Source organism: Palaemon carinicauda, chromosome 19 (genome assembly GCF_036898095.1).
Source record: "Palaemon carinicauda isolate YSFRI2023 chromosome 19, ASM3689809v2, whole genome shotgun sequence".
Lineage (NCBI taxonomy): Eukaryota > Metazoa > Arthropoda > Malacostraca > Decapoda > Palaemonidae > Palaemon > Palaemon carinicauda.
In genome coordinates, this window is record NC_090743.1 from 14,996,218 (window position 1) to 15,018,458 (window position 22,241).

Here is a 22,241-nt window from a genome sequence, read left to right on the forward strand (position 1 = left end):
TGTACCTATTATTAGGTCAATTCTGTTGCGTTCTCATACCCTGGGGCGGTGGTATTGGGTAAGTCTTGGTTAACTCGGTTATTTCCCACAAAAAGACTGGGAATAATGTTTACCTTGACAGTCACGCTGCTTATATCTCAACACACAACTTGCAAGGTTTAGCGAGGTGTTAGGGTCTCCTTATGGCTGGTATTTTCCTTCTCAAAAAAAAAAAAAAAAAATATAGAGTCCCTGGGTAAAGCCAAAAAGCCAGATTAGCAGGGACATCCACCCTCCTAATGGGTGAGCACCCTTATTAAATAGTGTAGGTTTGTATTGCAGTTACGGAATGAATGACAAATTCGTAGACAATTTGTATTTTCCCTAACAATACAAACCTTTAGCTATTTATACAAACTTACCCGCCGACCCTGTCTCCCTCGAAGTCCTACCTCCAAGCAAAGTGAGCTCAGTCACAGATATGCGAGTAAAACCCTACTTCCCGCTGACTAGCGGGACGGGTTGTTAACCCTCGCTAAATTTTAATGGCTCGTCTTTCCAGCTTCGCCGAAAGTAATACCCCTAATAAATAGCTAAAGGTTTGCATCGTTAGGAAAATACAAATTATCTTCGTGTCTCTCATTTTTGATCTTTTGTTATTACTAAATAGCAATCGTATATATTAGAGAGGATTGACTTACCTTTTAACGGAGACTTCCCCCTACCTAAGGAAGACTCCCATATGAATGACTCAGAAGTTTATATGTGCGTAAGAAAAAACTGCAAATTTTAAAAACAATTTGTTTTTTTCTTAGCTATACAAACCTGAATCATCTATTAAAAATCCCACCTCATGCACCCCACAATATAAGAATGATGAAATCGAACCTTTTTTCTTTGATTGTCTGGTCATAGAGAAAACGAGACTAGTAGCAGCCCATATAAATGACTCGGGTTTGTATTGCTAGGGAAAATACATTGTTTTTAAAATTTGTAATATTCATCATGAAAATATTGAATGTTTAAAGATTTTCTTTTCATTTCAGGATACTTTAAGGACAATGAGGGCAATTGATGATAAAATAGTTTATCAACTTAATCTTGCCACACCAACTCAGTCATTTAGAGAAGTTTCAGATCCAACACAACACTGTAAATCTTTTTATGATCAAGTAAGTAACAGCTAATAACAACTAAGTCTTAGTGATTTCTAACAAAGTAAGTTAGTCAAAAAATTTTCTAGCTGACAGAAATAGGGAAGACTTTTTAAGTTTAATGCTGTTTGCCTTTGATAAAACCCTTGTACTTGCTTAGGTTTAGTAAGTTTTAGATCAAAGCAAGTTTGTTCCGTAACTGGAATACAAACCACGCTATTTATTAGGGGTATCACTTTCGGCGGAGCTGAAATGACGAGCCACTAAAATTTAGCGAGGGTTAACTACCCACACCGCTAGTTCGCTGGGGGTAGGGGGTTAGCTTGTTACCCCTCCCACTCACACACCTGTGATTTAGTTCACTTTACTTTGGCTCGGATAGAGAGTGGTTGTTTCCGCTTTTCCTCCTCGCCTATTCTGGACTGCTATTCATTTTTGTCTTTTAACTTACTTTTTCTTATGTATATATATACAGTATATGAAAACATTCTTAATGTTTATGTATATATATATATATGTATAGAAATGTTGTAAGTTTCCTTTTCAGTGTTTGTGTTGTGCGTGTGATACATATACGACAGGTTTTTATGACACTTGCGCAAGGCCAGGACACTTCCCTTCGTGGGGAACGACCTCTCCCCCTCTGGTCCATTGATCTTCCTGTCGGCATATAGCCGTTGACTCGGCCGCCGCAGGGGAATCGTCATCGTCTGGACCCTCCTCATTCAACTGTTGTCTTCGCCTTTCCCCTTTTCCTATGGGAAACATGGATTACTGAGCGAAGGGAGTGTGGCCTCTCAGAGATTGACTACAGTCTTTCTCTTCTCAAGGTCGTTCACCTTTCAACAACAGTGTACTAACAGGGGGAGCACCTTTCCCGTTTGCAATTATTTTAATGTTCGTGGGTTAGGTTGCGCTTCAGATTATTTTTCTCAATTATTTTAGTGAAATTAGCATTGTTTGTAATTTTAACTTTTCAGCTTCTTCTCCGTGGGGAACACTTCCCTTCGGAGGATCAGTGGTTCTCACTATTAGTGAATATTCTTAGCTGATTTAAATAATTATAATTCTTGTTTGTTCCAACAGATACAAACCGCTATTTATAGGGTATTACTTTTGGCAACGCTGAAAACCAGCCAAGACAATTTTAGTGAGGGATAATTACCCCATCCGCTAGTTAGCGGGAGGGGGTTGGGGTAGACTAGCTACCCCGCTCACTCACTCCTGTCTGTTGAGTAACCACTTTTGCTTTTGGCTCTGTCTCCCGTTAAACAAACTCCCTTGACTTTATTACTTTTTCTTTTTCTTTTGTGTGTATCGGTGTGTGTATGGTTATTGTCCCGCTATGCGGACATGTCCAGGGATTGAAGGCGGCACCTTCATGTTGTCTGTGGAGACGGACCCACACCCTTACGCCGGCTTGGCGGGGAACTTAGTGTTCGCGGGACAACACCTGTTCTGAGTGTAGGGAGTGGCCTGCCTCCCAGTGGGAGAGGTTTGCACATAGAAGAAGAAGTAGTCTAAACGCGAATCTTCGCTTTCGGGGTCTTCCTCGAAATCGAAGAAATCGCGGGCTTCTGCTTCCTCTACGCCCAAATATCTGCCCGAAGCTAATCCTCGACCAGGCCCTTCCGGGGCACGGTCGAGCAGTAGCGCAGGGCTTGTGACTCCAGGTCAACCCAGTGGGATAGACGAGGGTGGTGGCTCCCCTAGTGAGTCGGCTCCTTCTCTTCCCCCAGGGAGCGCCTGTTCTTTTCCAGACCTTGTGTGTTTATGGCCATCGCTGGGCGTCGATGGTCCCCCTACTAAGGAAGTTCTCCTCGAACTCCTCCAAAGGGGAGCAGAGAGAAGGCGGTCATCTCCTTCCTCTGCGGAGGTCGATCCTCCTCTTCTGGGTGCTGGCACTGTTGCCCGTCGGTCAGGCCGAGAGTCTGGTTCCAACGCCGAGGAGTTAGCTAACCCACCAGGGGCGGTGGCAGGGCTCTCTTCAAGGCAAGCTTCCCCTTCGGGGGAACATATCTCTCGTTCGCGAGAGAAGATTGCCTCTGTGCATCGGCAATCTCCTTACGCTTTAGGTTCTCCGTCAGGGGTGGAAAGAGAACCTTGTTATAAGCGTAGTTCTCCTTCGGGGGAACTCTCCTCCCCTGCGGAGGAATTATCTGTTCACCTTAATCAGACTCCCCCTCGGGCGGAGTCTGTTGAACGTTCCTCTCCGGAGGTTCATAGAGTGGAGGGGTGGGTAACCCCTCTCCACCCCGGACGTTCTCCTCTTCGGGCTGTGAGGAGACGTCTTTTTGAACCTGCTGGTTCTCCTCACGTTGATCCTTCGGGGTCTCATGACGATCACTCTTTGGGCTGGCGTGATCGTGAGCCCTCGGGCTTTCGTCATGTTGATCCTGCGGGTTCTCATGACAGCAGGAGTCCTTTGGGTCTCCGTCGCGCTGAACCTTCGGGCTCTCGCGACTTGAAACCTTTGGGTTTCTGTTACGCTGAACCCTCGGGCTCTCGTAACGACGGTAACGTTGAACCTCCGGGTTCTCGTACCGTCAGTTACGTTGATCCTTCGGGATCTTGTGACAGAGGAACCTCGATTCCTCGTTACGTTGATCCTTCGGGGTCTCGTAACCTGAGTTACGCTGAACCCTTGGGCTCACATAACTCTAGTCGCGCAAACACTTCGGTGTATCGTGACAGAGACACTCCGGTTTTTCGTTGCTTTGATCCTTCGGGTTCGCGCAACACAGTTCACGCTGAACTTTCGGGTTCTCGTGACCAGAGTCATTCTTTTTATGACGGAGAGTTTTCAAACTCTCTTTGTGTTGATCGTTTGCGCTCACACAACACAAGCGTGCACAACCGTCTTGGCGCGCGCAAACAAAATGGCGATCATGGCGCGCAGGTTCATCCTATAGCGCGCCATATGCGCGAACATCCTGTTGCTCGCCATGCGCGCGAACAACACACTGCGCGCCATGTGGCAACCTTATGCGCACCAGGCGCGCAAACAACCTCATGCGCTCCACGAACCCGAAGAAGGTGTGCACAATCGGGAAGGGCGCGCGCACGAGCTCCCTTCTGCCTACCAACAGTTCGGCGCAAGAACGCACGACCATCTTGGCGCTCACAATCAGTCTCTCGAGCCCCTTAGGACTCAACAGAGACAACAGTCGCCTGCGCGACCGAGCACAGACCCTATCCTTAAGGGTAGGCCTGTGCCGATCTTGCCTGTAGGGAAGCCTCCGTCAGTCAAGAGGGTTAGAAAACCTGCCCAGGTTCCTAAACCCAGGGAGCAGTTCTTTCCTAAGGACCTTCCCCTTAGTTCCTCAGGAGCCCGTGACCCCCCTTGGCTTAGCACCTTATTCAATGTAATGCGCCAAGCCATGAAAGGAGTCGTTCCCTGCTCCCAGTCCTTAGTGGATACACCTAGGATTCCCTTGTCGCCTCCTCTCTTCCCAGGGTCCTCTCCTCCCTCCGATCCTAGGAGGAGTTCGGAAGTTCCCGCACAGGCAGGTCCTTCAGGCAAGGGGAGACGGTCTTCCCCTCGCAAAAGACCTCTGGAGGAGATTAGGCATGAACCTCAGGGTAGCCCCCTGCTGTTCAAGACGCCACAGGCCAGCCCAAAGGGGAAAAGGATTCGTCCTTCGCCCCCCAAGAAGGATAGGGTTACTTCCTATGGAGACTCCTTCCGCTCTTTACCGGTCGAGATAGTGTCTAAGGAGGCACGACCTGCAACCGGACGGGATTCACCCCATACGGAAATGGACTTACATTCCACCCGTAAGTCGACGGAGTCCTCTAGGCCCTTGGGGACAGAGGACCTCCAGCCTCGTGGGAGGGAACCGAAGGATTTGTTCACCATCCCCAAATCCTCGGCCAGGCTTCCTTCCTCACTGCCTCCGAGGCAGCCGGAAGCGAGCATCTCCCCGGTAGTCTCCCTATCCCCAGTCTATACAGTTGACGACTTCGACCCACTCCGGTCTCCTATGGATGAAAGCTCGGATGTGGAAGGGCAGAGCGATCTCGAGGACGACGCTCTGCCAGAAGCCGCTAGCCCTAAGCTTACAGAGGGTGAGAGGAAGGAGTTGGAACATGCCTTCTGGCAAGTCCTAGCCTGCATCCGTTCCATCAATGGACTTCCAGATCCATCGGCAGCCCCTCTAGATGGAAAAGAAAGGGTCCTTGACCATTTCTATGGCACTCAGAAACCTCATAGGACTAGTGCAGCTTTGCCCTGGTCAAAGGGGTTGAAGAGTGCCAAACAGAAGGCAGTGTCCCAGGCAACTGGGTCCAACTCTTCTCTCCGCTCCAACTCGTCGTCCAAGCTCCTACCTCCTCCGTATGTGTTTCAGAGGAGGTACTACGAGATCCTCGGGGAATCTCTTCCAACGCTGCCTCTCAACCACTCTATAGAAGCACTCTCGAAGGCCACCCCTTTCGAGAAACTTACGGGACTTCCAGTCTTCTTTTCGGCCTCTGAAATTCTGAACTAGGAAAAGGTGGCGAAGTACGCCATGCAGGCTAATTCGTGGCTGGATTTCTGGTTAGGATCCTTAGGACAACTGATGCGGTCTAAAGACCTGTCTCGCGAGTCCTTCAGGAAGTCTTTGGAGACTTTCCTATTGTCTGGCACTGGGGCCATCGAGTTCTCTCCCATCAGGTAGTGAACCTTTGGGCCAACACTATCCTGAAGAGGAGAGATGCCATCATAGGCAATCTCTATAGACATCTCCCTCAGGCCGAAGTAGCGAGACTGAAAAATGCTCCTTTCGAGGGCAATTCTTTGTTCCATGCCGAGAATGTCGAGCGGGTGGCTGAGAGGTGGAGGAAGTCCAGTCAGGACTCCCTCATCCAAAAGGTCTCGCCCCTCTCAGCCACAGCGGAAAGCACAGCAAAACCCGCAGCCGAAAAGGGCTAGAGACCCAAAACAGCAGGGTAAAAAGGGTGCAAAGCAGGCCTTTCACAGCAAAAAGTCCTTCCGTGGAGGAAAGGGTAAGAAGGGATATGGACGAGGCTGGTCCCAATAAGACAGGCAATCCTCCCATTTGTCCACGTGTGGGGGGGGGATGCCTGCAAAGCCGCTGGCAGAGGTGGCTTTACCACGGGGCCGAACCCTGGACGGTCGAGGTGATTCGTTCAGGGTATCGTATCCTGTTCACGCTCTCTCTCCCTCCACTGACTCGAGTGCCGATTCCTTTGAACTCCTGTGCGAAGGGATTCGCACAGGAGTTTGCCCTCAGGGCAGAAGTCCAGTCCATGTTAGAGAAGGACGCTCTCCAGGAGGTCCTTGATGTGTCCCCAGGCTTCTACAGTTGACTCTTTCTTGTGAAAAGGCGTCTGGAGGCTGGAGACCAGTCATCGACCTCTCGGCCCTGAACAGGTTTGTCGAACAGACACCTTTCAGGATGGAGATGGCCGACACAGTCAGACAAGCAATAAGACCCCAGGACTTCATGTGCACTCTAGATCTGAAGGACGTATACTTCCAGATCCCAATTCACCCGTCTTCCAGGAAGTATCTGAGATTCATGTTCAATCGGAAGCATTACCAGTTCAGGGTACAGTACTGTGTTTCAGTCTTTCCACAGCTCCCCAGGTATTCACGAGAGTATTCACCCTAGTATCATCTTGGGCTCACAGAGTCGGCATCCGTCTCCTAAGATACTTGGACGACTGGCTGATTCTGGCAGACTCGGAGGCGGCCCTTCTCCGCCACCGAGACGAGCTTTTAAGGTTTTGCCAAGATTTGGGGATCGTGGTAAACCTCGAGAAGTCTCAACTGCTCCCCTCTCAAGAACTGGTATACCTAGGCATGTGATTAGACACCCTAAGGCACAAAGCGTTTCCATCAGACGAAATGATCCAGAGACTGAGGGAGATAGCACAGGTCTTCCTCAGTCGGGAAGAGCTCCCGGCACAGTATTGGCTTCGCCTTCTCGGTCACCTCTCTTCCCTGACCTGACTGGTCCCCAACAGTCGCCTCAGGATGAGATCCCTCCAGTGGCGACTAAAATCCCAGTGGAAACAGCACTCTGATTCCCGGGATCACCTAGTCCACATAGGGCTAGAGGAACAGTCGGACCTCAGGTGGTGGCTGGCAGAGCCGAACCTCTGCAAAGGGGTCGATCTTCTCATCTCTCCCCCGGAATTGATGCTTTTTTCGGATGCATCAAAAGAAGGGTGGGGGGGGGGCTCATGTGCTGCACCATTACATCTCCGGCCAATGGTCCGAATCAGAAAGGTACCAGCACATAAATCTCTTACTATGTCCAGTAAGGAGTCTGTGGTGTTACTTAAAAAGAACAGCAAAAGCTCGTCCCCGTGTACAAGTACTTTTTGTCAGCACTGGGAAGGTCAAGAGTAGGTTCACGAGGAATACTAATTCCTCCTGGATAAGGAAAGTAATCGAATACGCTCTATATCCAGATCCTCCTCTGTCCAACCGTCCCAGAGCTCATGACGTCAGAGGCATTGCAACATCTCTGGCGTTCAAGAAGAATTTTTCTGTGGCACAGGTACTGCAAGCTGGGGAAGCGTCAGACAACTTTCACAGCCTACTACCTGAAAGACGTAACCCACAGGAGCATGGAAACCTTCTCTATTGGTCCTGTGGTGGCCGCACAACAGGTGATCTAATGTCTCAGGCTCCTTGATGGACAAGTAGCAAAGGGTTGAGGGCTGGGGTTACCCGAGTTAGTCTGGAGTGAATGAAAAGAATGTCTGGCTCACTACTTTCTTTCTCCTTCTCCCCCTCTGGGGAAACAGCTCCGCAAGACCGAAGCATAGCTGACCTCACCGCTCTGCAGGTAAGATTCATTTCCCTTGTGCATCCTGAGTATGAATGAATACTTTGTTATGTCACCAATACCTCATGAGGGAGGGTATTGGATATGTCTCAGAATCCTCAAGTTCCTACGTAAAGACAAGCCACGAGTCTCACACAAGCTTCTGCAGGCCGCTATCAGTGAGTTACCTTGTAACTACTTTGATTTTAGCAAGGGTAGGGTTCCTACTAATTAGATAAAAAATCAATTTGAAGGAACCCCGGGTCATGACCAAGGCCAGTTGGTAGAACTTCCTCCCTCCTAAGAGTAAGTTGCCCTATAAATAGCGAAGGTTTGTATCTGTGTCAGAACAAATAACAAATTTGGAAATAATTTGTATTTTTCCTAACATACAAATCTGGAACTATTTTTACAAATTGGCCCGCCACCCTGTCCCCCTAGAAGTCCTGCCAGAAAGCAAAAGTGTGAGTGAGCGGGGTAGCTAGTCTACCCCAACCCCCTCCCGCTAACTCGCGGATGGGGTAATTATCCCTCGCTAAAATTGTCTTGGCTGGTTTTCAGCGTTGCCGAAAGTAATACCCTATAAATAGCTCCAGATTTGTATGTTAGGAAAAATACAAATTATTTCCAAATTTGCTATTTTTATTACAATTACTCCACTCCCCCTTCTCATGTGGATGTCGACTGGGGAAGGGAGGGCGCAATACTTATTTTATTTTTCCTCCGTTAGCTATGCAGATTTTTTCGTTCGACTAAGAGTGCCAACGAAGAAGAGCTGTTCTGTTCATGCCTGGGGAATCTGCTGTCACTGTTGTCCCTCAGAGGTTGTCATCATGGGCGTCATCCCTTCTCTTAGAATTACGCCCGTGACAACATAATCAGCACTTCAGATCATCTTAGGAGGTTCGCCTCCAGGGGTTGGACAACTTTCCCTTTCGAGGGAAAGTTTCCTCCCCAGGTGTGAGGTTATTTCTCCCTTCCGAGGGAGAACTTCCCACATCTTCATCACTTCATCGACTCCGACTGCTGTTGCTGCTCTTGCCTAGACTACTCTCCCCCCTTGCTGAGTCTCTCTTCCTTTAGGGGCGGAGCATAGTCTTAGGTAAGTCTCTCCTGCGAAGCGATCACCTCTCTCGTTCACAAGAGGGTCCACTCTTAGAGACTCCTCTTTGGAGGATCGCTATTGCTGAAGATCAGCTTGCTGATCCACAGGCCCTCGTGGGCGTCATCACTTCTCTCAGAAGTACGCCCGTGGCAACACCTGATCAACACTTCATCTTCGAGGAAAGGTTGTTTCCCCCTTACGAGGGAGAACTGCCTGCATCTTAATCACTTTACAGACTCCGACTGCTGTTGATGTCTTTGCCTAGACTACTCTCCCCCCTTGCTGAGTCTCTCTTCCTTCGGGGGTGGAGCATAGTCTTAGATAGGTCTCCCCTGCGAAGTGATCACTTCTCGTTCACGAGAGGGGCCATTCATAGAGACTCCTCTTTGGAGGAGCGCTATTGCTGAAGGTCAGCTTGTTGGTCCACCGGCCCTCACGGCCATCATCAGTTCCAGCTGCAGTTAGTCCTTGGACTTTGGTCCTGGACTCTTCTGTGGACCTTTCACGGTCGCCATCAATGGATGTTCGCCTTTCCAAGGGGCACATCCCAGTTCCTGGTCGTCCTGCCAGCTGACCTGCCGACCTACCAACGCAATCTTACGCTGCAGTTAGTCCTTGGAATTCAGTCCTGGACTCTTCTGTGGATCGTTCTTGCTCACCAACAATCTCCTGCACCTGCGCGCCAGGGCTTTCCTACGCACGCCCCCACCAACAGTCTTCCACGCGCGCACACCAGCCCGTAGTCTTCCCCGCACGCCAGCCAGCAGTCTTCCGCGCGCACACGCCACGCAATCGCCTGCCCATGCACCCGACCTTGCACAACCAGTCGCGCGCTTCTGCGCATTCTAGGAAGACTGCACAAAACCCTACACAGTGCCTTACTGCACGTCAGCTCTCACCTGCGCTCTCAGATCCAGCGCTCGCCAATACGCCAACTCTTCACAAAGAGCCAGCGCTCTCCTGTGCTCTCCTGCGCTTTCAGACCAGCGTTCTCCTGCGCAGTTGCGGTGTCAGATCTAATGCACCAGCTCTTGCCAAAGAGCCAGTGCTCACCAATGTGCCAGCTCTTGCCAAAGACCCAGCGCTTGCCTGCTCTCCAGCGCTCTTCTGCGCATTCACCAGAAACTGAGCACCACTGTGTGCCATTGCTCCAGTACTCTCCTGCACACTCGCGCAATGGGCAAAAAGAATAAAACTTTTTGGACAGGTTACCATTGCCCCATTCCTCTCCCCGCAAATGCCTAACATGGCCTCAGAAGAAAGAGGGTTTACAGAAGGATTTAAGATCCCGAAGATTCCATCTTCCAAGGGGAATCAGAATGTCTCTTCTGAAGTTTTTTCTTGACAGTACCACCGTCAGCAAACAAGAAAGCATCAACAGACTGATTGCTAGATCACTGTTTGCTGATGTCTAGTTCACTGTTTGCTGATCGCTAGCTCGCCGATTACCAGATCGCCAATGGCTAGCTCAGCTTTGATCATTGACCTCTAGTTCCTCCAATGACTAACGATCTCCGATTGCTAGCGTGCTGATCACTGATTGCCAGTCAATAACCAGTCATCAGCTTGCTGATCACCAGATCACCGATGGGCAGCTCATCTTTCTTTGATCACCGAACTCAGCTCGCTGATCTCTGACCAGCCCATCGTCAGCTTGATGATCTCAGACCAACCAGGAGGGACCATAGTCAGCTTGCTGATCTCTAGCTCACCGGTCCGCGATCGTTCGCTGATCATCAATGGCTTACCATCACCAACTGACTATCATTAAACCATTCTGCTGTCTCTCAGGGCTCTCAAAGCAGATTACCAACTCATTATTGCCAACCTACCTTGGCTGACTGACCAGACAGCCTTCATCTGCGTATCAGTTACCATCTTCGGCTCACAGATCGCCGATTCATCGATCATCGACAATTCGCCAGCAGTTTGTGACTCGGACTTGCTAGTCAACCTCTGCCTGTAGTTCCCTAGATCAGAAGGTATACAACACACTTCTCGCTACTGGCCGTTCGCCATCACACCAATCCACTAAAGTGATCGGCAAACGATCGACAACCCTCATCAACGGCTTGTCGACAGGGGACTACTTGCGAGCACTCTCCAATTGCACAGTAACCACGATACCCAACTGTTAATCATTGATTAACATTCACCAGACTGATTATACTCTAAGGAATAGCATCAATCCCATCAGGACGCATGGTAGGGTTAAGCGTTGCCTTCCTTCTATCAGTTAAAGGAATTCTCTCTCAGGGAAGAATCCTTACTCAGGGCATTGTGTCCGATCCTTTACGCCACGAGTTAGGACCCTAGCGTCAACAATCTCCTGTGCGAAAGGATCTGCAAGGAGCTGTCCCTTTGGGTCGATGTCCACAACATGTTGGAGTTCGGACAAGGGCTAAGACCTCAGGTCTTCAAAGTGAAGCACAGTCACAGTTGTGTGAGTGAGAGGGGTGGCTAGCTACCCTCCCTACCCTCCGCTAACTAGCGGGATGGGTAGTTAACCTTCGCTAAAATTTTAATGGCTCATACTTTCAGCTTCGCCAAAAGTAATACATCTATAAATAGCTGAAGGTTTGTATCGTTAGGAAAAATAAAAATTATTTCCAAATATGTCATTTTTAATCATGATCCATTTATTGTAATCCAGACTCATGTGTTCCTATTATTGACTGTTGTCATATCAAAAGACTAAGATATTGGAAGATGATAGAAAGGCCTCTTTTAGGTTTATGGTAATTTCAGTGCACACAGTAGGAATTAGCTGATTTCTGTTTCTTTGACAGATGGCCGTGACATACAACTTTTGACAATTATTTAGGAATTAGATTGTAAGAAGTTACGATAAATGCGGCAAAATACTGGTCTGGTTATTACTTGATCGTAGGTTTCACTGATTACCCTGATTTCATAATAAGTAAGGTTGGTCCCTCAATTTTGACTTCTGGTTGTGCTTATAATTGAATAGCAATTAAGACTGAAAAGGGTGTCCTTTCTGTGTCATGCACTTTCAAGATATGGTATACTGTATATGAATTCTCAAACACATTGTACTGTAATATCATTTTGTGGTATCTTGTACATTTTGATTGGTCAGTTATATAAAGAAGATAAACCTTTTGTTATTTTGATCGAACAATTTAATATAATTTTTTAGCATATTCATTCCTTGGTGTTGAAGTACCAAATCAAGAACGAAGCTTGGTTCAATAATGACCGTGGACATGCTTATTTATAGAAAAGGTAGGCTTAACATCTTTGGAAAAGGAATAGATCAGATTTGACATGAAATAACAATACACTTCTTGGTTTGGACTTCACATTTCCTTCTTCGCTTAAACTAGATGACTGTACTAACTGCCGAAGGGAAAATGCAGCACTTTTGGCTGAGATGCTTAAATGTTTGGCAGTAAGCAGAGCAGTGAGAAGATCAATTATTTAAATGAACCTTCCACAACATCTATATGATATTAACAGAAAAAAAGAGAAAGTGTTTCTTCTGTATTGCTGGCTTGCTTTCCCAGGTTGCTTGAAATTCCTAATTTAATTAGCATAGGATTGGAAACTCTTATCACATTGCTTTCTTTCACTGACTAGGTAACACTTTCTTACAGCCGCAGGACATTTTGAGATTGGACAACTGGTGGTATAGTTGTTCATTATTAATTAGTTTGTTTTGTTTCCTGATTAGCCTTAAGGATGTCAGCCACAGTAAAATTAGACAGTAAGTTTTTTAAAACTGATTGTGTAATACAGTATAAAGCATGATCCTCACTCTCAAAAGTGGTCTGTAGAGGTAAAGATTGCAGTGAAGATGATAGGCATGATGAGTTTCAGGTTTATTAAGAGGATGTGATGTTATCTTTCATGTATAAAGAAGGAGGAAGAGGGATAATACTCGCAAAGAGCATGAAAGATATCAGACAGATTAGGTTCTAGCTAATTTACTGATAAAGTGCAAAACTGTTCCTACTGTATACTTGCAATTTTTGTTTCCTCTACAAACCCTGTCTCTAATCACCTTTAGTTATCACTCAGGTTAAAGTTAATGTGCAGATAGTCTTGATTTGTTGAAGAAAATGGTAGAAAAATTAACCATCGCAATTTAATCTAACTACCTTCATAGTGCTCCCATTGTTTTGTTGGTTGCTTTGTGAGTGTACAGGGATTGTAGTTTGTAAAAATAATATGTAGGTAGTAGGTTGGCCAGGGCACTAGCCACCCATTGAGATACTATCGCTAGAGAGTTATTGGGTCCTTTGACTGGCCAGACAGTGCTACATTGGATCCTTCTCTCTGGTTACGGTTCATTTTCCTTTTGCCTACACATACACCGAATAGTATGGCCTTTTCTTTACATATTCTCCTCTGACCTCATACACTTGACATCACTGAGATTACCAAACAATTCTTCTATCAAGGGTTAACTACAGCAGTGTAATTCTTCAGTGGTCACTTTCTTCTTGGTAAGGGTAGAAGAGACTCTTTGGCTATGGAAAGCAGCTCTTCTAGGAGAAGGACACTCAAAAATCAAACCATTGCTCTCTAGTCTTGGGTAGTGCCATAGCCTCTGTACCACGGTCTTCCACTGTCTTTGGTTAGAGTTCTCTTGCTTGAGAGTACACTCGGGCACACTATTCTATCTTATTTCTCTTTCATGTGTTTTGTTAAAGTTTTTATAGTTTATATAGAAAATATTTATTTTAATGTTGTTACTTTTCTTAAAATATTTTTTTTCCTGTTTCTTTTCCTCACTGGGGTATTTTCCCCGTTAGGGCCTCCGGGCTTATAGCATCCTGCTTTTTCAACTAGGGTTGTAGCTTAGCAAGTAATAATAATAATAATGATAATAATAATAATAATAATAATAATAATGCTGTAACTTGGAGCTCTGCAGTTAACACTAAAGTGTCATTGTTCCGTAACTGGAATACAAACCTACGCTATTTATTGGGGGTATTACTTTTGGCGAAGCTGAAAGGACGAGCCATTAAAATTTAGCAAGGCTTAACTGCCCATTCTGCTAGTTAACGAGGATAGGCGGGTTACCTTGCTACCGCTCCCACTCACACAGCTGTGATTTAGCTCACCTTTTGCTTTTGGCTTGGATGGCGAACGGTTGTTGCCGCTCTTCATCCTCACCAAGTTATATTTTGGACTGCCATTTAATGCTTTTTGTTTTTGGTTTTTCTCTTCATTGTGTTTATGTTGACTTCTGCCGAACATGCGTACCTGCCCTGGACTTGAAGGCCCGCCCTGCGGTACCTTCATGTCTGCTGTGGACACCGATCCCCACACCTTTTGACCCGCCTGCAGAGGTCAACGGTGTGATAGTGGTAATAAGTGTAGTGAGTGTTGCGAGTGGTCTGCCTCCCAGTGGGAAAGGTTTTGGGCGCCGGCGGAAGAAGTCAAAGCAGCGGGATATTTCTACTTCGAAGATTTCTTCGAAAGGGAAAAAACCCAAGGCATCTTCTTCCGCATCCCGATCTTCCTTCGAAGCTCCTGCTCGTTCGGCCTCTTCCGAGAGACCGTCGAGTAGCAGCGTAGGCCCCTTGACTGATGATCAACCCCGGTCCTCAAGAGATGGTGTTGCTTCCCCTAGCGAAGCGGACTCACCTCTCTCCCCAGGTGAGGCATTGGCTCTCTCCATTTTGTACAGGTGTGGGGCTAACGGGTCCGCCCTCCAAGGATGCCATGCTGCAACTTCTCATCCGTGGTGTTAGTTTGCAACCCTCGTCAACTTTGGTGGATCCACTGTTCTGCGTTAACGTAGTGGTGTTGGAGGCGTCGTCTGCTGCCCTTTTTGTCAACGCTCCTGCTACTTCGGACTCTCCTGCCGTTGCTGCTGACTGCACTTCCCCGTTCCTGTACATCCTTCGAGGGGGAAGCAAAGTCCTTCGTCTGTCTCCTGCAAGTGTTTCTTCTCCTCGGGGAGTTCACTCATAGAGACTCCTCTGCAGGGGACTGCTGCTTCCAAAGGTCAGCTTGCTGATTCACCGCCCCCAAGAGGGCATCAACATTCCTGCAGGGTTCGCCCTCCTCTTCACCTTGGAGGTGTGTCTTCACCATCGGTGAAAAGGCGACTCTTCTACACAGCCTTCCCCTGTAGAGGAGCCTTCTCATCCGTCGTCTTCTGGCCCTCGACCTTTGCCTTCTCCTGGACCTTCTCTTGACAACACTACTGCTAGTCCTCGGATTCGGCCTTGGACTCTTCTGTGGATCGCACGCGATCACCTTTGGTGGATGTTCGCCCTTGCAAAGGACACATCCATGTTCCTGATGTGCCAACCTGCCGATCTTCTGCATCTCGCTGACCTTCTGATCTACCTTCTCCATTCCTGACTCCTGTTCTACGCCTGCCTGCTCGCCGTGTGACCACGTGTCACTCGCCCTCGCATGTTCCAGCAACGCCCCTTCCTCGTGCGCCCTCGCCGATGCATCCTGCGCAGTGCTCTCCTATACGTCAGCGCGCTTGCGCTCCTGCAAAGCCTTCAGCTGCACGCCAGCACTCACCGACAGCTCGTCAGCACTCACCAGCTTACCATCGCTCTCCAGCGCGTCAGTATTCTCCAGCGCCCGCGATCTCCTGTTTGCCAGTGCTCTCCAGTACCTCAGTGCTCACCAGTATGTCAGTGCTCTTCGCCGCGCGAGCGCTCTCCAGCTCACCAGTGCTCTCCTGTGTGCCAGCACTCTCCAGCTCTCTGGCGTTCTCCTGCGCACCAGTGCTCTCTGGCTCCCCATCGCTCTCCAATGTGCCTGCGCTTTCCTACGCACTAACGCTCCCCAACCCGCCAGTGCTCGCCAACACTCCTGCGCACCCACGCTCGCCAATATGCAGAATCTCACCAGTAGAACAGGATTCTCCGATTTAGAGGAAGGAACAGAAAGGTAGGTGTTCCAACATGTCGCCGTCGACGATCCTGAAGATTCCATCTTCAAAGACGAACCCACAGTGTCATCCACCGGTAGAGACTCCTCAAAGGGACCTTCGGTCCTTTTCTCTTCTGGAGGTCTTTCTGACAGTGCTTCCATCAGCAAGCAGTCCTGGTTCAGTGCCATAGTCAGAGCAGCCGTAGAAGCCTTCAGGCCTGCTTTTTAATCTCGGTCTTCTGATACCTCTCAACATCTATCAGCACCAGCAGAGCACCTGCAAAAAACCTTGGCTGCTTCTCCCCTGAAGAGAAAAGGAGGAGCAGAAAGAGTCAGAACATGCCTTCTGGCAAGTCCTGACTCTCATCAAGGTCCTCGATGGGTTTACCGACCTGGAGATATCCCCCGAGAGGACAAGGGCACGGTCTTAGATCGTGTCTTCGGCACCAGGAAGCCCTCAAAGACCAGTGCAGCCTAGCCCTGGTCTCAAGGGCTGAAGTGTGTCTGGGCAAAGATCACCCAACAGCTTTCCTACTTCTCGTCTCATCGATCAGGCTCTTCCGTGAAGCTCCTCCTACCTCCTTGTGTCCAGCAGTGGAGGTACTATGAGGTCTTGGATGTGCCTCGTCCAGCTCTTCCAATCCACCACTCTGGAAGAGCTAACCAAGGGGGGGTCTCTTGACAGGCTCTCCAGCCATCAGGTCTCTTTCTCAGCAGCTGAGATCCTCAACCAGGAAAAGGTCACGAAGTATGCCATGCAGGCTACTTCGTGGATTGATCTTTGGTTGAGGACCCTGGGAATCCTTGTACGGACCGAGGCTTTTTCCAAGGAAGGCACCAGGAAAGCTATGGAAACCTTCCTCCTCTTAGGCACTCGCACCATCGAGTTTCTCGCCCACCAAGTCTCAAACTTGTGGGTGAACTCCATCCTTGAATGACATGATGCGGTGTCTGAGAGATTCCATCAGCAGGTCCCGAATGCTGAGATCGCTAGGGTCAGGAATTTCTCTCTAGAGGGATCTTTTCTTTTCGACTTAAAGACATTGAACACGCTGCAGAGAGATGGAGGAAGTCTCACCAGGACTCCCTCCTTCATAGGGCCATGATATCCAGGCCCTATAAACCACCAGTTCTGCAGTAGTCCCGTCCAGCCAAGACTTCGATGAACAAGACTGCAGCAAAACCAACGGTGTCTAAAAAGCCCTTTCTGACCAAGGACAGGAAAGGCACAAAGTCCTCCAGGGGAGGGAAACATCCGGCAGAGGCCACAAACGCTGAGATAGGCACTCCCCCACTTGTCCACCAGTGGGGCGATGCTTGCAAAGTTGCTGGTACAGGTGGAAGCAACTCGGGGTCGATCCCTGGGCAGGCTCCGTGATTCGTTCAGAGTATCACATCCCGTTCACATCTCACCCTCCCCTGATCAAGAATCCAGAGTCAATAGTCTCCTTTGCGATAGGATCAGCAAAGGAGCTAGCTCTCCGGGCAGAAGTCAATACCCTGTTGAAGAAGGGCATTCCCTGGGAGGTCCTCGACAGGTCTCCAGGCTTCTTCAGTCAACTCTTTCTTGTGAAAAAGGCGTCTGGAAGCTGGAGACCGGTCACCGACCTCTCAGCTCTGATCGAGTTTGTAAAGCAAATTCTGTTCAGCATGGAGAACCCTACTATGGCAGACGCGATCAGACAAGCGGGATAAGACCACATGACTTCATGTGCACACTGGACCCAAAGGACGCGTACTTCCAGATCCCAATCCATCCGTCTTCAAGGAAGTACTTAAGATTCAACGTAGACAACAGGAAATACCAGTTCAAGGTGCTGTGCTTTGGTCTTTCCACAGCACCTCAAGTCTTCACCAGAGTTTTCGCCTTTGTCCTCTTGGGTACACAGGATCGCCATCCATCTCCGTTATCTGGGGGACTGGCTAATCCTTGCAGACTCGGTGTCAACCTCTCTTAAACACTGAGACAAACTTCTAAGGCTTTGCCAAGATCTGGGGATCATGGTAAACCTCGAGACTGGTATACCTAGGCATGATAATAGACACCAATCTCCACAAAGCCTTCCCATCAGACGACAGGATAACAAGGCGAAGAAAGGTTGCAAGACCCTTTCTCAGACGAGAACTTCCAGCCCAGACGATATTACGTCTTCTTGGACACCTATCTTCCCTGGCCCGTCTAGTTCCCAACGGTCACCTCAGGATTTGATCTATCCAGTGGTGACTCTAAAAGTCCTGGTGGAATCAAGCCTTCGACTCCCAAGACACCCTGATCCCAATGGGACCAGTGGAACGGATGGACCTCGAATGGCGGGTATCAGACGAGAATCTACGAAAGGGAATGGATCTTCTCTTCCTCCCCCCAGATTTGATGCTGTTCCCAGACGCTTCAAAAAAATGGGTGGAGGGCCCACGTGCTGCACCACACGACCTCAGGCCTTTGGTTAGAGTAAAAAAGAATTCCTCCACATAAATCTCCTAGAGATGAAGGGCATCTTCCTGACCCTTCAACAGTTCCATAAGTTCCTGTCGGGCCTCTCAGTGGGATGATGAGTGACAACACCACAGTAGTGGCTTACATCAACAAACAAGGAGGTACTTTTTCACAACCCCTATCCCATCTAGCAGTAGAGATACTGAGATGGGCTGAGATTTTGCCCGTTCTGTCTCATGAGGAGGGTACTCAACAAAGCCAGAACATCGGTCAACCTCTCAATGGCTTATAGCTCCGCTGTAGCATCTTGCAGAATGGTTTCTGGACCTTCGGCAAGTCCTGACAGTCTCTCCAAAAGAATTCCCTCCACGACACGATCTACTTAGACAACCATATGCCAACATCTTCCACAAAGCCGTAGCTATGACTTCACCCCTGGAGACTATCCAGCATCTCCTCACTCAGAGAGGATTTTCGCAACAAGTTGCGAGCAGGATGTATGGATACCTTCGGAAATTATCAGCAGCAGTTTACTAGGCAAAGTGGAAAGTCTTCTGTGGTTGGTGCCATGGAAGGGGTATTTCTCCTCTCGATGCCTCTATTCCAGCAATAGAGGAGTTCCTCATTATTTCCGTGAAGAATTGCACCTTCGTCTCGGCGGTAAAAGGCTATCGCTCAGCCTTAAGCCTCACCCTAAGACCAAATAGAGTGGACATTACCTCATCGCTGGAACTTTCTTTACTCCAATGGAGTTACGAACTTACCTCTCCTCAGTTGGAAGTAAGACGTCGCCCGTGGAACGTGGTTCGAGTTCTCGGGTCTCTGAAGATACCTGCCTATGAACCATTACGCCAGGTAACAGATCGCCACCTGACTTGGAAGACGGTGTTCCTACTAGCTTTGGCTTTGGCCAAACAAGTTGGTGAAATTCATGGTCTCTCATGTGACATCGCCCATTTAAGGGGATGGGGAGAGGTAACGTTCAACTTCGTCCCTGAGTTTGTTGCCAAGACTCAAAATCCGGGAGTGGCGCATCCCCGATTCGACTCCTTCCGGATTTCAAATCTCCACTCTGTAACAGATGACCCTGATCATCTTGTACTCTGCCCAGTGAGGAGTTTGAGGCTTTACTTCAAGAGAACAGCTGCAGCCGGTCCCTGTGTGCCTGCACTTTTTGTCAGCACAGGGATGAACGAGAGGAGGGTCACCAAGAACACCATCTCTGCTTGGATGAGCACAGTCATAGACCATGCCCTGAATCCGGACCCTCCTCCACGTCGCCCCAGAACCCACGATGTCAGGGTTGTAGCTCCGTCCCTGGCCTTCAAGAGAAACTTCTCAGTGACCCAGGTTATACAGGCTGGAATGTGGAAACGTCAAAATATGGTTACAGCCCACTACCTGCAAGATGTGACCCACAGGAGGCTCGATACGTTCTCTATCAGCCCTGTGGTGGCTGCACGACAGCAGGTATAATACCTCAAGCTCCTTATTGGGCAAGTAGCAGAAGGTTGAGGGCACTTACCCGGTTTTAGTCTGCGTGAATGAAAAGATTTGACTGGTTCTTATTCTTTTCTTCATCCTCCCCTCTCTTGGGGGAAAGCAGCACCCTCAGTTCTCTGCACAAGGAGACCTCAAACCACTGCAGGTAAAGCATGCTTCCTTGTGTACCTATTATTAGGTTAATACTGTTGCGTCCCCATACCCTGGGGAGGTGGTATTGGGAAAGTCTTGGTTACAACAGTTTTTCCCGCAAAGACTCTGAATAACTTTAACCTTGACAGTCACACTACTAAATATCTCAACACACAGGTTGCGTAGGCTGCGTTCTTGATTAGTAAGGTTTAGCGAGGTGTAGGGACTCCTTATTTTTGGTAGATACCTATTCAAAATAAGGAGCCCCTGGGTAGCTAAAAAGCCAGTTTGGCAGGGACATCCAACCTTCCAAAGGGTGAGTCGCCCCAAATAAATAGCGTAGGTTTGTATTCCAGTTACGGAACAAATGACAAATTCAGAGATAATTTGTATTTTTCCTAGCAATACAAACGTTAGCTATTTATACAAACTTACCTGCCAACCCTATCCCCTATGAAGTCCTACCTCCAAGCAAAGTGAGCTAAATCACAGGTGTGCGAGTGGGAGCGGTAGCATGGTACCCCCTCTACTCCTGCTAACTAGCGGAATGGGTAGTTAACCCTCGTTAAATTTTAATGGCTCGTCCTTTCAGCTTCGCCGAGAGTAATACCCCTAATAAATAGCTGAAGGTTTGTATCATTAGAAAAAATACAAATTGTCTTCGAATTTGTTATATTTATGTGGAGGATACAAATCTCTTACCCTCCGGCACTTTACTCGCTCTCCCCTGGCTCAGTTCCAATGTAGGGAGTACATTACTGAGTAGTACCCCTCTTAATGTTTATTTGATATACTGTACAGTACATTGGTTCCAACTTAATATCACGTTAACGGTATTGTACTAAACATGGAAACTTATTAATGTTGGTATCTATGCTTTTTATGAAAAGATATCGAGTTTGAGGTACTGTTTTGTGCTCCTTACATGTATAGGGATCATACAAGTCACTTTATAAGGTGATAATCAATTCAACGGGTCTCTTGGAACCAGTCAACGACTATTTACGATAATTATTTTGAAGTAAAGCTGGGGATACATTAGCAAAGAAATTCTTATTCAGGTGGGTATTACAGTTTAAAGATTATACTGTGTTAAAGGTACAGTATGATTATGAATATAATGTGGTAATACAAATATTTTCTCTTGCAGTTGAATGAGATCTATGAAGCCAGGAACACGTTAATTCATAGATGTTTAGATGAGTCCTATGGAGCAATTCGTTTAGCAAAAACAGAGGTAGAGAAAAATAGAGATGATGCTAGAGCAGTGCGGAATCTACGTACAGAACAAAACAGGGTAAATGTTTGTTTTATAGTTACATTGTTAAAGTACTGCATATCCATTTTTCTTTGCCTTTATGGCTCCATGAATATGAGGTTTTATTGTAAAGATTGATACATTTCCATTGATTTCTCATTGACTTTTACGTGTTTCTACATGTATACAAACCTTCGTCCTTTAATAAGAGTATGATTTTAACTTAGCTGTTATTGGTTGATGAAATTTGTAACAAGGTGTCCATAGTTACTGGCTGGTGGCGGAGTGCACTCCTCCCATTCACATGTTCCCACATGCTCAGGGGGCTGCCTGGTTACGTGCAATCGGCGCTCTCACCTGTTTGTGCTCACTCATCGCGCTCAACTGAATGTGTGCAGTCATCGCTTAGTGAACTCCCTCCTTATCATGATCATACTGCTTTTTGCAAATACTCATTGCATGCGGACCCTCTGCGTGCCTTCACCAGTTAGCATCAACTTCCTTGCTAGACTGCATTTATCGCGCTGTGCCCTTATCTACTAATGTGCGCTTCCCAGATCGTACTATGTGGCCGCACTTTTCAGCTCAGAATCTCTCATATGTTTGCATGCCATCACCTGCTGATGGGAGCTCATCTGTTCATGCACTCTTTACTGTTTCCGTTCTTCCATTGGTTGATGATTGCTGACCTGTTCATGCGTGCTCAGAATCGCTCATATGTTTGCACGCCATCACCTGCTGATGGGAGCTCATCTGTTCACGCACTCTTTACTGTTTCCGTGCTTCCATCTGTTGATGATTGCTAACCTGTTCATATGGGCTCTTCTAGTCTTATTCATGCATTGCACTAAGCTATTTGTGTGCCCCCCTCATCTGTAGATAAACACTTACCTGTTCATGTGAGCTTTTTGGTCGCTCACATCCACCTGTTTGCAATTGCTCATCTGGTACTGGTCACACTATGACATGAAGGAGCTCATTTATTTGCACACACATTGCTGTTAGAGCTCTGTCTCCAGCT

General features: G+C 47.8%; 1 protein-coding gene across 3 annotated transcripts in view; it reads left to right on the plus strand.

Annotated features, from left to right (window-relative positions):
• The window catches only part of Ccdc58 (Coiled-coil domain-containing 58), a 63,374-nt gene that overhangs the window by 17,695 nt on the left and 23,438 nt on the right, over positions 1–22,241 (plus strand). For all 3 annotated transcript variants that reach the window (XM_068393193.1, XM_068393195.1, XM_068393194.1), the window contains exons 2-3: positions 1,026–1,151; positions 21,113–21,259. In XM_068393193.1, coding sequence (XP_068249294.1) covers positions 1,026–1,151; positions 21,113–21,259 — 273 coding nt within the window. The remainder of the gene's footprint in view (positions 1–1,025; positions 1,152–21,112; positions 21,260–22,241) is intronic.